This window comes from Rhipicephalus microplus, chromosome 1, assembly GCF_043290135.1.
Source record: "Rhipicephalus microplus isolate Deutch F79 chromosome 1, USDA_Rmic, whole genome shotgun sequence".
NCBI lineage: Eukaryota > Metazoa > Arthropoda > Arachnida > Ixodida > Ixodidae > Rhipicephalus > Rhipicephalus microplus.
In genome coordinates this window covers 234,162,374-234,179,473 of record NC_134700.1, presented here as the reverse complement: position 1 = coordinate 234,179,473, position 17,100 = coordinate 234,162,374, and the positions used below count along the sequence as shown (strand labels likewise).

Here is a 17,100-nt window from a genome sequence, read left to right as displayed (position 1 = left end):
ACGTGCCTGCGCGCCCTCGCGATCGCACCGAAAGTAAGGCGCACGTTCAATGATGTTGGGAAAAAGGGTTATGTGTCATGACACGCGCGTGACGTAACTTCTTTATCCCCTGCCATTCTTGCTTGCTTAGCTTCCAGCGCGCCCGTCATGCAAAAAGAAGAGAGAAAGCAATTACCACGTGCGATAAATTTGTAACTCCGCTCGTGCCCGACGCATTCTAATATTTTTGCGGCGGTCGATTCGTGAGGCAATAAACTGCTTTAATGAAGCCATTCGATGGTCGCCTGGCACAACGTTGCAGAGCCCCTTTAAGGGAGGTCGAGCCACTTGTGGATGTAAATACAAAACATATGCGCGCCGCCAATTGCTGACGATGATACGTGGTGGTTTACCTTGCAAGGACGTGATGGTTTACAACCTGTCTGAGAGGTCGGCACTTGGCTAAGGAAGCGAATCGTTATTCATTCTGCATAAAAGCGACGCCGAAACTTTCTGCCTGAAAACAAAACACTGAAATTCTTCTCTGGACATTCTGACCTAGCGTTTAGGAAGACTTCTGCTCGGCTAACATTGATGCGCATTCAGTTTCAACGCAGGACGACGAGGGAGAGGCATTTACAGCCTCTATTTGGAAGCCGAGTCACTTTAGCTAATTTCTATGGAGAAGGACTGACAAACGCAGCTGACCTGCATGTATTAGACCTGTGGTGCTTTGGTCGCTGAAAACGTCGCCATAAGCTTGTATTGCAGGCGAGAGAGAGAGAGAGACACTAAAGATGGAAGAAAGGCAGAAAATTGTAGACAAGTAAACACTGATAATAGGAAGGAACGAATAGTGAATTCAAGGCGACGTCCGCAGAAATATGCGGCACCACAGCACACAGAAACGATGGTAAAATGTGCTTGTCCATTCTGAGCCTGATTTACAGAATAGCAGATTATCACGCATAATGCAACGCGTAAGCGGACATTCGGATGCAATCTCGGGTAAAACCGATTTCCACACGCCCTACAAGCAAACATGGGATGTTTTTCCACGGCTCTGGCACTATGAAGTCGAAAATAACGCCGCCTCCCCGCCACGAACTGTGGCGAGGCACACAGACGCGCGATGTCAACATGCAAACGACATTCTAACGGTTTTGTCGTCCGGAAGCGCTTCGCATTCCATTAGTGTGCATTTGTTTTTTAGGCGGGACACTTCGGGTACAGCTCGACCAATTGCACCATCGCTGGTTCTATCTTTAGCGCGGCCGCACGAATCAAGGGAGTTTCGAACGTGTTGCGCACAGCGCGTGAAACGAACAGCTGCGCCACCACCATCTCTGGTGGCAGCGCCACGCGGAGCCTCTTTTCTTGGCGCGCGGGACAACGAGGAACTGTGCGGCGGATGTAGTTTGCACTGGCACGGCGTGCTTTTTTTTTTGTTCCTATTCATCCAACTGCCCTCGTTTTCAGCGCGAACGCGAAAGCATATGTCGCCGTCTTGCTTGCCAAGGCATGCTGAAGCGTTTTCCTTCTGCGGTCGATAACCATATAAGACGACCAAGAACCCGCGGATATCCAAAAAGATCTCTGTTTTTAAAAGAAACACGCAACATTGGAGTTGAAAAGGAAAAAAAAGACAAATCGCTAATACCTTCCAGAATTCCGCAATAGAAAATATTCTAAACGCTCCCCAATCTGATCATAAGTATAAAGTGCGCGGATGCCTATGAGATTACGCAAGCATGCGCTGTAACCAAAACTAATGCAACTAACTCGGCGGATGCTCAAACGCAAAAGAATGCGACTTTCGGTTCGCAAAAGCTTTTCATCGTGCGTTTTCAATTTCATTATAACACATTTACACCGGTGATATCATCAACGTTTGGCATCGACAGAGCTTACCAAGGTTGGAAACACATACACAGTATTAGTGGGCCGCGCGATCAGTTTGAATTTTTAGCACTCGGCGTTAACACCCAGCTGTAAGTTGGCAACGTCCCTCGCTAGACGTTTGCGCTTGTGCGGAATGCGATTACGGCACGTGCACGGAGGTTTGCGGCAGCGGTTGTTGGGCTTAGGGCTGTTCCACGCGCTTCCCGCACAGCCACAACGCACGTGCCGGGACCCCTACCACACGCAAACGGGGGACAAATAGGCCAACTGGCGACGCTGCGGAGGGTAAAAGAGTGTCGCCAATCGGCTTATTTGTCCCCCGCTTGCGTGTGGTAGGGGTCGCAGCACGTGCGTTGCGGCAGTGCGGGAAGCGCGTGGACCGGCCCTTACGCAGTGCGTGGCACGCGAGTTCCAGACTGAAGCAAGCACACTGCTCATTACCGTATTAACTGGCGCTTGCGCAGACCGGCTTGTCTATCGAAACAAACAATTCCTTCGCACAATAAGAGCTGAGAAAAAAAACCTAACAGTTCCCTGTTAAACTCGCTAAAGACGGTCAAATGCGCTTATTCGTACGGCTACGCTTATTAAACGGTTACGTGTACAGTGTCCAGATCATAACTATACCACTGCCAGTCTGCACCAGTATCCATTTTGTTGTTGTTGCCGCCAAAAGCAGTGCGTGAGAGTGGGCTGTCGTGCAAGGACGGGGTGCCCCCCATTCTTCAGACACCAACGTGACCATGGGGCTTGCCGTGCACTCGGCTCCTACATTCTCGGCTATACGGCCACTACTCAGCCATTGCTCTTTTACATGTAAGGCAGAAAAGCAATCAGGTAAGAGACGGTTGAGCTTGAAAGCGCGCGCGCACCCGTGCGTTATATATCTCGTATATATTATATGTACTCGTGTGGAGGGCACCCGAAACATTACATATACTTCTACTCACTACGTGCTCAGCCTTGATGCGACAAAGAGAGGCATAGTGTGTGAGTATAAAATATGAGTGTGCTTGCATAAACCGTGCGAAGCCGCTCCCGCTAGAAGCGACGTTACGTGATATAAGGCTATAAGAGGCAAATGTGCAATGTGCGGCGCTGCCGTGATTGTCGCCCTACTTAGCTCTACGAAGCGATCTTTGGTGCATTGTGCGTGTAAGTTACGTGCGGCAAGCTTTCACGAGGCAGCCTTTGGTGGGCATCATTCGTTGTCGATGAGACAGCGCGGAGCAGTCGGCATGACTGGAGTTAATAATTACATGAATTGTAGGAGGGGGTACTCCAGAAACAGATACACATATAGAATCTGGACCTTTTGTTTCTTTTTTGCTTTGTTTGACGTGAGCTCGTCGTTGGGAAATGTTATCTCGTCTGATTTCTAGAAGTTCACTCGTTTTATCGGCATAGGCAGAAGAAAATAACGAAATTAGAATGTTTGCTAAGCTTTCGTTTGCACGAACCAAGCGCAAAATATTCGAGTCACAAGTTAGGCTGAGCATGCCTGACCAGACGTCATTTCGACATCAACTCACTGTTACGGTGCCAGATAATAAAACGCAAATCCAGCGTGCCTCATTATATACGACTGACTTCGAACCAGAGGCTTCTGAGAATTAGCGTAAACGTGGCGAACAGAATCAGTTCTGATGATCTGGCACGGGTCTTCAATTCAACATTAGCTCAATTGAATCGGCTTGTATTTCCACGAGCACGGCAGGCAAATCTGGACTCGACACGCTCCTATTGAATTCACGTGGACGCCTTGCACACATTTGAACTGTAGACCGATGTCGTCAGACGAAGTTATCTCCCCGACAAAGTGATAGTAAACGGAAACTCATTCGATTAGTACCTTTCGGACATCCCATGTTTTTCTTCGCACTCAAAAATCTTGTGACGAGCGTTAAGTCTAATATCAGTTTGACATACGGCTTTGTCATCACATCTACTCCCAATTTTTATTTTCTGCAGTGTATGCGCCTCGTCTTAGACTATTTCCTGGGCGAACAAACTCAAACGCTTAACTAACATAACAGTGGTTCAATCATACTCCTGATCCGGGTAAACCATTACAATCACGAAAAACAAAAAAATAGAAAAAGTCAATGCAATGATTCTGTCCGACATTTACGATCCGCGTGATCTGAAGGCACCTGTTGACTAGCTCTCTTGTGACTGAGTGACTTCCTACATATACACTTTTTAAAATTCTTTCGTACACCACGTACAACGATACAATGAATGAAAGGCTCCTCTTAAGCTAGTAAAAGTTCTGGCTCACTTTGGGCTAAGCGAACACTCTTTCAATAAAAAATAAAGCTGCTACCGCACTAGCATGTCCTACACTACAGCAGGTGCTAGCACGTCCTGCTTGGCACATTCCGAAAAAGAGGGAACCCTTTGACACTACATCTACAAGTGAGCTGATACAAGTCTCTCTAAACTGCATGGAAGCGGACGTACATACTTCAAGGGCAAATGGAACCGCAGTTCCGAAGTCCGCAAAGGACAAGGCTTCAAGTGTGGTGGCTATAGTAATACGCTCTTCCCCGCACGCGTTTAGTGTACAAGAAACATCGGAGGCAAGCGGCGCTCTTATATAAATAGAGTGCTATACAACGCTAAATGTTTGTGGGCATAGTGGCAGGAAGGCAATGCTGGAACAGAGATCTGTAGACAAGCGTCTATATCGAACTGGCGGCGTGGCTTGCTATTTATGAAAAAAAGCTACCCTGGCGCTTTTTCTACTCGTTACGTAGTATTCAAGCAAGCGTACCTGTAATGCGGTACATGCAAGTAATTTAGGTACTCAGTGTAAGCACGGCAGGCAATCGGTTTTGCCAGCAAAATATGGCGCCATACTTCGCGGTAAGAGCGTCGGGTGTGACCGAGCTACTATTGTTTTCGCTACATATGGGACTCTCTCGTGTATACCGCCATTTCGGAAAGTTGTATGATGTACGAAACTATTATCAAATGCTATGCCTTTCCTAAAGATGGACAACGGGCCTTTGTAAGGTAAGTTATCCACGTAAGAGTCTCATACTATAATTATATGAATCTCTCTTTTTTTTGTTAGAATGCACGGTCTCTAAAGTAACCGCACGTAGGCGACAAACCGATGCCCATAGTTGGCGTCGCTCGATACCGCAGGCACCCGGGAACACAATGCTTTTTCTTTGCGGTTCGGGGCGTTCAAATGCAAGACACGGCAGAGGACGTATTAAAAGTCAACAGTAACGACGCGCAGTACTGTGGTTAACTAAACAGGCACCGCACTCGAAGCTAATAAATGCACCTCCTCTTTTCCATGGCCAGGTGAGTACGACAAGAAGGTCTGAAGCATAGCTGAACACCTTCAGTCGAAGGCTATTACAAAATCAGCGATGCAACCAATAAAACGTCGTTTGTGTGAAGATTTCGTGAAAAACATCTCGTATAGTGTGTGGCTGAACCTCACAGATAGCCCGCAACATCTCAAAAATGCATTGTGGAGGGACAACTCCCGGCACAAGAAAAGAACGAGCAAGATGATGAACACTGGGACAGCAAGGACACGATGACAACAATACACAAAGCAAAAAAAAACCTCACTAACACAATGACTAGGTTCCCGCCTATTCCCCAAAAAGGCATCTCTGAACTGTCGTCGAAGGCCGTGCTCACGCTAGTCCGAAAACTAGCACGCATGGATAAGTTTCGAAAGAAGTAAAAGAGACGAGTTCGGCACTGCGTGGTGTCACTGGGTTTTTAGATAAAAAGTGCATCTATTATAGTAATTTTTTTGCGGAGGAATTCGGCCTAAACTTTTGATCCTATACGCGAAACATTCCTACATTTCAATACAAGTTTGTAAAAAGCTGTCCTGACGTACACAACAACGTCGGACAACAAGATGGTCGTAGACATACTGCAAAATTGTGAACTACAAACGTGAGTGGCTGTTCACCTAACACGGCGGCTTCAGCGGCAGTTCAGTGCCAGACTCCAGTACGAGCTAACAAGCAACATCTCTCTTTAAAGCAAGCCCACTTTGGCACCACGGGGCGGAAACGTCTTTCAGCAACGTATAGAAGGCACAACTAAGGAATAAATAAAAGAAGAGGCGCGATAAAAAAGCACTAGTGACGAAGGTGGTGTGGTAACGATGCTGGAAGCCCTCCTGCTGACCGCGCGCGCATTCTTCTCGAATGCTGCACGGAACTGCACGCTAGACGAGCACGACAGCACCCTTGTCCATGGCGTTGGCGGCGCCGTCACAACTTAGGCAGCAGCAGCATCGGCGCAGTAGACAAGCGTGCAGCAGACCTCGGTGCCGGCCCTTGTGCAGCGCCTCGTGGAAGTTAGCGGAGGCCGTGGACGGAAGCTCGCTGTCCTTGCGCAGCAGACGGGCGGCTAGCAGCACGAGCAGCACGAGCACCGAGCCGCCCGCTATGGGCACCGCGATCACCGCCGCCCGAAACCACACCAGGCGCGTCAGTGAGGGGGAGTGCTGCTCGACGCCTCCCCTGGTCCGCGATTCTGCGCGCGAAGAAAGGACGCAACGTTCTTGTAGGAAGGTATGCTGAAAGCGTTGTCCCGATGCAACAAAGTTAGCCGCCGTGAAGAGCGAGCGAGTCAATGTCCAGCAATCTAGCAAAGAGTGTGTTCCTCCAGTACCGCGGAAGACGGAAGGCGATACACGAGACAGTGCCGTTTACACGTATGGTGGACGTTCAATTGCGACTGCGACTGTATTCTAATCGCACTTGAATTGGGGGAATGTAGTTGTGGCGTACAGTAATATTTGGCGACAACCGGTCAGCAGCTATGGGAAAGAGGGAGAGATAGAAACGACATTAAGGCTCCCTGGCAGCTGCCAATCACAGCAGCCATAGAAAAATGCAAACCTTCAGCACTGACGCCTTAACTGAAATAGTCGGGAGATGTGGCCAATGTTGTATTATCGCGAAGAGAGCGCGTACGGGCACGAATATATTAGAGCTTGACCACGAGAAACATGAGAAACGTAAACGATTCTGCGGTGAATTTTACGGTAAAGGAAAGTTCGAAGACGCAACACGTGTATACGATTGAAACAGCGTTATAATAACCTTAGTGAAAAATTTGTCGCAATGTACAAGTAAGGGAGCGATTTTTCCCGCGTCACAATTTACACTAAGCTCTTGTGTCCTGTGATAATCACAAAGTGGGGATACTGTAGCGACCCCTTCATTACACATTAAGACTACGACAAAAGAGAAGTGGAGAACGGGGTCCGGACATGTACTTTGCTGAAGAGGTATTGGTATTAGAGGACGATTGTATTGGTACTGCATTGGTACTGGAGGACCATGGTATTGGTACTGACGAGGCATTGCAGGTACGTTCTCGTAACGACAGCAAACTTCAATAACATAATCGAATGCCAATCGAAAAGGGCAACGCTCGTGTTTGTTCCCTTTTTAGGCGTACACGAGGTCCCATTTGCACATGCTAATACGCGTCCAAGTGATTATGCTCGCGTATAGCAAGACAACGAAGTCTACATTTTCCGCATCACAACGCAGGCAAACTGTGCTTGAACACGCTTTTTGAAGTAACTGTCATTAGTTGGACTAATCACATCACAGGGAAGCTAGCTTTACCATTATTAATTTGCCATGATTATCATATTGTCACGTGCTTGCTCAAGAAAGACGATGGCAGTTGTGCATGTGCCACGAAGGACTACGAAATGGACGAAGAAGAAGAACTCGCTTCCGCGTTCTAATTAAAAAGATCGACCTGCTTCTGGTGTCTCAATCTCTAGGGCAAGACCTCTGTTTTGACGTCGTGACAATATTACCCCCAAAGGTCTGTTGGAAAACACAAAACGCACGCTCTGTGACTTTGCATCCCTTACCGGAAGCACCAGGCTCCTGGAAATCCCTCTGGAAGTTGCACATGTCATCGCTGCAGCACTGCCGACCTTCAGGAGACAACCGAGTCTCCGAGATCGTCGAAGGCGCGCCGTCGGGTTCCTTGCAGCCGTAGTTGGCGGCGTCGTCTGCGACGTCGGCCACGAGATCGACGCAGCCGTGACGCGGTGCCGTCGTCGCGGCAACAGTTAAGACCGACGACGTCATCTTGACGTTCTCCGAGAAGCAGAGCCCCAGCTCGGACTTACACATGTAGCCCGTAGACACGCACGGCGCCAGGTTGCAGTGGCAGCGGATGTCAGCTGCGAAAGAGTGGACAAGCCGGGGATGTCAGTGGACGTGCGCGCCAGGTATACAGTTCACAGCAGACACTGTTCTTTGGTTTCGTAACAAGCCATCGAACTCGCGTAGCAGCCCAGCATTACTCTTGCGGCAATCATCAAGTTCTAGCTCCTGGCTTTCCATGTCATCATCATCATCATCAGCCTGACTAATCCCACTATAGAGCAAATTTAGGCCACTATCATATTTCGCCGATCAACTCGGTGCTGTGCTATCTGGGGGCCACGTTATCTCCTCAAACTTCTTAATCTCATCTGGACACCTAACTTTGTGCCTCACTCGCTCGTATTCTTTTGGAATCCAGTCTGTACTCTTCATGACCAGCGGTTATCTTGACTTCGTGTACGCTGCCCGTGTCCCCCATTTCTTCTTGATTTCGACTAAGATGTCACAACCCCCGTTTTTTTTTCACCTTTGCGTGTATTATGGCGTAAATGGGTTTACCATGCGCTCTGTGTGCAGAAAAGCACTTCGGCTCACTCTGGACACGCGGTCGCAAATTCAGAATTAAGACAGAAGTAGTAGCATGTGGTGATTGTTTTGTTGTTTAATTTTTTGCTGAATGACGAATATACTTCTAGCGTCCGACCACCACGGTTATTGTGAGGATAGGCGCGCTTACAAATTGCATGGGTATATGAATTTGTGTGTCCCCGCTAGTTTAGAGCACTCAGGAAAATTATAAATATACTCCAAGAATCGTCAGAAGAATCAATGCGAATTTAGGCTTATTGGATTAACAAACGTATAGCTATAGTATGCCAAATATCTGGCACTCTTTCTTCCCAAGACCATGTTTTATGGAAATATAGCTAGACGCAACTACGTATTGAAATCGCTGTTATTCAGTGAGGCACTGCCGTCTGCAATGTCTTGTTGAACAGAGAATGCAGACTTGTCTTTCACGCCGTCAGAAATCTCAGACGTTTGTTCATTCAGTCGTTATTTACACACAAAAAATGATAGTATTTCGAAAAAAAAAAAAGGCTGTATCGTACAATAAGAATGCAGGCGGCGCACTCTATAGTGACATCACACCACACCAATACAATAATACAACATTCCAACACACGAATTCCATTCGAAGTCGCAAAGATGCTTCATTAACTTCGAAACTACAAGCTCCCCACGATTATTTCGAAACACTAATGCGAGATGCCGCTCTCAGATTTTTTTTCTTTTACCTAATAGGAACAAGTAATGTCTCTTCGTTTGATGGCGAGCGAATGATGTGGAAACGACGTAAGATTATCCTTAATCTTTTATCTGCTCAGCAAACGAGGGCAATGCGAATCCAACTGCATCTCCGTCTATACCAAGGACTGCGGGCACCGTAGGGGTCCCGGATGAAACCGGGGGGGTCCCGGCTCGTTTTCAGTCGCCGATATCGTCGCGGATCTCTCCGTCCCTTATGAAACCCCTCCTTCACTCCCCACCCGATGTATCTACTGCTACAGCTTCCGAACCGGAGGCGCGGGGACCGGAGTTCCTACTGTCCAGAGCGTTCCAGAAAGGAGGAAGGGGGGTCGCCTTCTGCAACCCCCAGGCCTACGTCCCGAGGTTTTGGACATGTGTGTGTGTGCCCCGGGTTGGAATAATGACGTCGGCCATCAGACGCGCCGCCGCCAACGTCGACGACGCTGGCCCGAATCCGCGGCGGTGTGTGCATGGATGCGTGAAGGCCCGACTCAGCGGCGTCGTCGTCACCGCCTCCCCGGCGCTCACTCAACGCGGCCCATCGCGCTCTCCTTGTGACACCCTTCCTCCTTTTTCCCTTCTTGGGCGTCTTCAGCGACGACGGCGCGCACTTGGCGTACTGCCGACGGCGCCGATGCGCTCCTCCCTTTCTCTCTCTCCATATTTCTCTTTTCCTTCTTGGCGAGTCCTGGCGCCTCGATCCCCACCCCACCCTTCAACTTTCTGCTCCGTCCTTGTTTATTTTCTACGTATCGCTTCCTTATATTTTGGTTCGCCCGTCTCGTCTTGTCGCTCACTTTGCTTTACTTTGCAAAACTTTTTTTTTCTAATCTTAATGAGAGGCGAGCGGGGCGGGCGTCGGTGAGCGAGTATCGGTGGTCCAGTGCCAAAACAAACTCACGAGACCATCCCCCCCACCTCCTCTCACTTCTCATTTTTACTTGGGTGTAAGGGGGATAGGCTGGTTCTGACCCTTGCCTGATGAGTGATGGAAAGCGTGTGCAAGCTAGCGATACGAAAATAAAAAAAAAAGAGAAAAGAGAGGGAGGGAGGGAGGGAGGGAGAAGCAGCCGCAACAGATTCGATCTGGCCGCGGGTATTTAGCCCCGTTTCCGAGTAATTGCGATAGCGACCGACGGGGCTTAATTCACTCGGCCTCGCGGGGGCGGGGCGCGTTCGCCCTGATTAAGGCTCGCTGCGCCTGCGCGCATTACGGATATTGTTGCTCGACCTCACCCTCGCCCTCCAAACCTTGCAAGTTTCTCTCGGGCTACTTCATCTTGTTTGCTTCCACGGGCAAGCCAGCTTCGTTCTCAGAAGTTGCGAAGCTAGAAGGTATACGCAGGGCTACTAATATAACGAACTTCTTTTGCATTTGTGCCTCTTAACAAGCGCACAGCAACGATCACAAAATGATGACACACGTAAACAAGACGGGTGCAGTTGCTGTTTATTCACACCCGTCCTGTTTAGGTGTCTCTTCATCTTATGTTTGTTCCTGCGCGCTTGTCGGGGTGGGCAGGTTCAGTTACCGCCAATTATCCGAAACTGCTGCGTCGAATGGTCTTACTTTGCGTACAAAATTCTACAAGCCTCCAAATAGCGAATAGAACCTCATTGCTTATTTTTAAAATGCGGCTTTTACGAACCACTTCACAATTCTCACACGGCGAGTGGAGCTACGGAATTCGATATAATTTGCTCCTAATGCACTATGCTCAACGATTCTAGCCTACAAGAACATATCTTTGTTAGGTGAGGTAGCATTCAATAACTCGTCCTTCGAACAAATTGCACTGACAAAAAAATGAACTAGGATCACAATAGAGGAGTGTTCGGCTAAAGATGATCGTAATGAACGACGAAACCATTCGACGCCCACGTCCTTCGGTTATTTCGCGAAACAACGGTTACCCACAAAATTTTTGTGCCACTTACAAAAGGAGTAAAGAAATCAGATAACGCTGTATTGGCTACAAGTCACAGTGTTCTTAACTCAAATCGTTTCGCTGAGACTAAAAATGTGCGACATACCTACGAGTCGACATGGTACGCGAGTTAACAAAGCACATCAGTAGTCTGCTTCAGTCACCGTCCTAGCTATACTCCACTGGAATATCCATAAACAGGATAAGAGACTGAACTTACACTAGACCCAATGAGGTTTCTGGCAAAGATAAGATAAAATACCGTTACATGGCATCTAATAAAAGTCACGCTCAGTTGATCCTCTAATGATCATCTTAATATATACGCGTCATAATAATTGCTTGGTCAGTAGTAACGTTGCAGCTCCGGCGGCCAACTGTCTGCCCTATTGCTAAAACTTGCACTGCAAGTTGATGTTTCAAGGAATGCCTTCCACCTTGCGAGCCTCGAGGTTCTCTATGAGAACCGGACGCGTACTTCACCGATGCGAGGATCAGAACTAGCGCAGACTAGTACATTCATACTTTCATTTTCAGCCCAACTGCTGCGCATATAAGTTGGTATACACATGTTAAAGGGTAGCTACCCGCTTCTCCCGGTCATTTTTGTGTTTGCATATTTTGGTTGATTAATGTATACGCATGACTTCTGCAATGCAGGCCGCCTTTGTCGTAAACTTCTCCAGAACGTAACGAGATTTCAGTAAATCAATCATCAGAAATTTCTGTACAGCCCGCATCAGGACGGGCTCGCTGCTGACTGCTTGGGTTTCATACACGCGAGCTTCATGATTATACTACGATCGTAATAGCGAAGATGCAGCTAAAGGATTTCAGGTCCCTCACAGAACGAAATAGTAATGGGCACGCACTGGCGCCTTCCATACAGAAATATTTTACTATAACAGACTACAGTAGGGCTGAGCGAGTGGTAACATTTAGCCGTATTGAACGCACATACGAATCAAATATATTCTAATAGCAGGCAACCTCTTTCAAGGCAGGCCTTGAGTACTATGATTTTCTTTATTTCGAACAAAACTTTAACGAAGCAACAGAACCATTACACTTAATTACCGACAAAATATACATCAATTATGTAAAGTGAGGTGATCTCATATACAGTACTGACTACAGCCCACGAAAAATGTTTGATGCATATAGCAATTATTTCAGTAGTGTTTGAGGTGGTACTTCGTCACCAGCTTTCGAATATTGCCAAGTTCATTTAATAGTCTTTCGTGAAAGAACATCAAGAATCTCATGATCATAGACTGAGGGCACATTCGCTTTGGTGACACTGCAGTTTTTGCTTAGGCGAAAATTATTTCATTTAGCGAACAGTAAAGCTTCGATACACCACTAAAAGCCTGAACTGCGTGGAGTTTTTACTATTCACTCAATAAAAAAAGTGAAGACAATGATTCTTCGCTCTTCCGAGGTGTAGTTGCTTTGAAGTTTTCACGTCGAGGCGAATTATTCGAAAAGTATTCGATTCCAGCACCCAATTGAATACACTGCTATTCGAAATTTTCGAATATTCGCACAAGCCAACAGACCAGAGAATGCCCCGTCTCAGAAACCCTTAGGAGAAGAACTATAGGCCGCCTGAAGACAACCTGCACCCCCATTTCGCCACATGCTGTTAGGACCGGCGCCAGGTCTGACAATGGATCGGCGTTCCTTTTGATGTTCCTTTTGAGTCGCCAAACGGGTGGGCGGCCGGTGTCCGCCATGTATTGTTCCCACCTGGCCGGAGGGTGCGGCGTCCTGCCGCCGCGGCGCCGTGAGCAGTTCGGGAGACCACCGGTGCAGCTTCTTCTTTGGAAGATGACGGCGGCGGCGGCGGCCGGGAATCGTCCCGCTAATTGAACGAGTCGTTCGGCACCCTTTGAAGCTTGTTTACGGCGGCCCTTTCGATGGATGCAGTCATCAACTCCAGACCCCTCGCCCAGCGACACACCTTGACGGGGGGGGGGAGCCGCGTTCGTGCCACATGGCCGTGCGGTGACCACGCTTCAGTTTTGAACGTTCGCGTGGACCGTGCGTGCTCGTCACCCTCGCGGGTAATGTGTGGTCCGTGATTGGACGGTGCCATCTGTACGCGGTCCCCGATCTAGGGATCTGGGGAGGACAGACCCTTTATAATGAGCCCCCACGGCTCATTCGGTGCTTTTTCGAGTGGAGAGCTCGCCATGTACGAAGAACGCCACTATATATCTAAACTTTCTTATTGACCTCTCTCTAATGTAAATAAACGTCTGTTCTCTGTTTTCCCATATAAGCATTGCTTCTCGCTATAAGGGACGAGTCCGATGGGAGCCAGCTACCAACGACGAGACCCACAGGACCCAGACCACAACAACTGGATGGCAGCGGTGGGATCGAGCTCATCGACCAGGAGGCAATGCTGAGACCTGCTGTCTGGAGGACCTAGAGTCGGACAAAACTGCTTCGTGGCATCTCTGACAACACGGGAAGGAACGCGTCCGAATTCATGACTGCATAGGGTGAGTGCACTGCTTTTCTTTGCTGAGATATCACCAGGCTTTGCGTAGGATTGTAAACAAAGCAGTGATTTGGTAACGGTTGACGGAAGTATTGATAGTACGTCAAAGTTTGCTGAGATATCACCAGGCTTTGCGTGGGATTGTAAACAAAGCAGTGATTTGGTAACGGTTGACGGAAGTATTGATAGTACGTCAAAGTTGTTTAGTTAAAAGAGTTAGCAGCACCAAGGACCGCCATGAATTTGAAGGGACTAAAAAAGCCAGAGTTGTTAGAGTTGGCCCGAGAGCTGGGCCAGGTAATTGCCGAGACGAAAAGAAAGCAGGAGATCATTGACGCCATCGAGAAGATCGGGGCAGATGACGATGAGCTGAGCGAATGCTTGGAGGCTATTACGCAAAGGAAAGAGGAGCAGAGGCTCCGTGAGGAAAAAGAGGAGCAGAGGCTCCGGGAGGAAAAAGAGGAACAGAGACGTCGTGAGGAGAAAGAGGAAAGAGAACGTATCGATCGTATGGAAATGAAACGCCTAGAAATTGAACTAGCAAAGGCTCAATCAATGAACGGAGCTAGCGCAGTGGCACGAGAAAGAGAGCGCCGAATGACAGATTTGATGCCATCCTACGCGGTAGGAGGGGACATGGGTCTTTTTCTGGTGCACTTTGAGCGCACGTGCGAGAGGGAAAATTTTGCTAAAAACACGTGGCCCCAGCGCTTGCTTACGCTGCTGCCGTGTGAAGTAGCTGACATTATAGCCCGTATGGGTAAAGAAGACGCAGACGACTATGACAGAGTCAAAGCGAGTCTGCTCAAAAAGTACAGACTGTCAGCGGAGGCGTTCAGGCGAAAATTTCGTGAGATCGAGAAAGCCAAAGACGAGTCATACCCAGAGTTTGCGTACACCTTAAAGGTAAATCTGGAGGAATGGCTTAGAGAGGAGGGTGCGCTTGGCGACGCGGAAAAGACTCTGCAGTGTTTTGCGTTGGAACAATTCTTTCGGCGTCTACCTGAAAACATTAGGTACTGGGTTCAGGATAGACAAGGAGTAGATACTATCACGAGAGCGGCAGAGCTCGCAGAGGAGTACGTAAATCGCCGTGCCCTCGAAGGCAAGGATGTCCCTAGGAGGGAGATTAGTAAATATCGGGCCGACAAGCCTCCGCGATGGACAAAGTCGGGTCGGTATATGCCGAAGGAGGGTTTAGACTCCAAAGGAAGCGGTGATGAGAAAAACAAGAGAAAGGAAGAAGCACCCGAGAAAAGGGCGGAAGGGCAACAGAAAAAGGCGTTCGAGGCCAAGAAGCCGATAGTTTGCTATAACTGCCAACAGACGGGGCATATTTCTTTGGGTTGTAAGAACCCGAAAGTTGTGTTAATGTCACTCTGTAGTAATGACGAAAACATGAAATTGCTAGAACCATACATCCGAGACCTAGTCGTGAATGGCCAACCGTGCCGCGTGCTCCGCGATTCGGCCGCCACTATGGATGTAGTGCACCCGTCCTATGTCGAGGAGAGTCAGTTTACAGGAGAATGCGCGTGGATAAGACAAGCAGTAGAGACAAACAGTGCATGTCTCCCAGTAGCAAGAGTCCGCATCGAAGGCCCTTTCGGTGTTCTAGACACTGAAGCTGCCGTTTCGGCACATCTCCCAGTGCAATACCCGTATTTGTTCTCAAATAAATCAGAGTACTTGCTGCGACAAAAAGGAATTGGGTTCAGTGAGGGTATCGTACAGGCCTTAACTCGATCCAAAGCAAGGGGGCTCGCCGCTCAGACAGTTTGTAAAGATCCGGTGGCAGACGAAACAGCTTCAGCGGCAGAGCCTTCTTTACCTGGCACGAAACTGGACCGCCCTATAATGGAGCCTCAAAACACAATATCTAAAGAAAGATGTAAGAAACCGGATGAATCCGAGGCATCTCGAGAAGTAGAATGCACTATAAAGCTGTTAAATGTAAGTCCTACAGAACTGATAGTGGAACAGGAAAATGACTCCACTCTCCGTAACTTAACGCCAGACGCGAAGGAAGGGGTGGCTAAGCAAAACATTCAGTTCACCAAGAAGGGGGGCGTCTTGTACAGAAAGTACACGAGTCGAAAAGGAGTTCGGTTTAATCAGCTAGTCGTACCGTATCCTTTCCGCAAGGAGCTGCTGCACCTGGTCCACGGAGGTTTGTGGTCAGGGCATCTCGGCATCAAAAAAACAAAAGAATGTTTGTTACGGGAGTTTTACTGGCCCGGCTGCTTTCGGGAGGTGGAGGCATTTGTAAGAAGCTGCGACACGTGCCAACGCGTTGGCAAGCCAGGGGATAAGGCTAAAGCACCTATGAAGCTGGTCCCCATTATCACAGAACCGTTTCGCAGGCTAGTTATAGACACAGTGGGTCCACTTCCTGTAACGCAGTCCGGGTACCGGCACATACTCACAGTGCTCTGCCCGGCCACGAAATTCCCGGAAGCAGTACCGTTAAAGGAGCTCAGCTCGGAGGAGGTAGTTAAAGCGCTTTTATCTATCTTTGCACGTGTAGGCTTCCCCGCAGAAATTCAGTCCGACCAGGGATCTGTTTTTACAAGTGCACTAACCTCGACATTTCTAGAAAAGTGTGGCGTTAAAATCATCCACAGTTCAGTGTACCACCCTCAGTCAAATGCTGTAGAAAAGGTACATTCAGTCATGAAACGGCTGCTACGCGCCCTTTGTTATGAGCAAAAAGAGGATTGGGAGGCTTGCTTGCCCGCAGCTATGTTCGCGCTTCGGATCGCTCCTCACGAATCAACAGGGTTTTCGCCTGCGGAGCTTGTTTACGGACGTGCTCTTCGCTCCCCACTTCGCATTGTTCGAGAATCTTGGGAGGGCCGGGCGGACGACCCTTCGGTAGTAGCATACGTGCTTGAGCTGTTAGACCGACTTCACGCAGCTCAAGAACTAGCGGAGCAGGAAATGCGCAGAGCTCAAAACAACGCTAAGCGCTATTATGACAAGACAGCCCGGACGCGAAGCTTTCGAGTAGGGGAAAAAGTGATGATACTGAAACCCTCACTGAAGAATAAACTTCAGGTCCAGTGGGAGGGACCTGTTGAGGTAGTTCAGAAATTGTCAGACACAAATTACTTGGTTACTGGACTGGGAAGGCGTAAAACGCAACAGGTGTACCACACTAATCTGCTCAAACCGTACCAGCAGAGGCATGCCGTTGTAAACATGTCGCTCAATCAACCGGAAGAAATGCCTATTGATTTCCCGGAGTTAACAACAGAAAACAAAGACATTGGCGAGACTATTAGTAACCTGGTAGAGCAGGCGGAGTTGGAGCCAGATCAGAAAGCGGAACTGAAGGAACTAT

The 17,100-nt window shown here is 48.5% G+C and overlaps 1 protein-coding gene across 1 annotated transcript in view; it reads right to left on the bottom strand.

Moving 5' to 3' along the window:
- Nucleotides 1-5,629: 5,629 nt before the first annotated feature.
- LOC119166365 (BMP and activin membrane-bound inhibitor homolog) overlaps nt 5,630-17,100 on the bottom strand; it is a 35,729-nt gene continuing 24,258 nt past the window's right edge. The window contains exons 2-3 of the mRNA XM_037417939.2: nt 7,766-8,083; nt 5,630-6,402 (exon numbers count right to left, since the gene is read on the bottom strand). Coding sequence (XP_037273836.2) covers nt 6,092-6,402; nt 7,766-8,083 — 629 coding nt within the window. The 3' untranslated portion in view covers nt 5,630-6,091. The remainder of the gene's footprint in view (nt 6,403-7,765; nt 8,084-17,100) is intronic.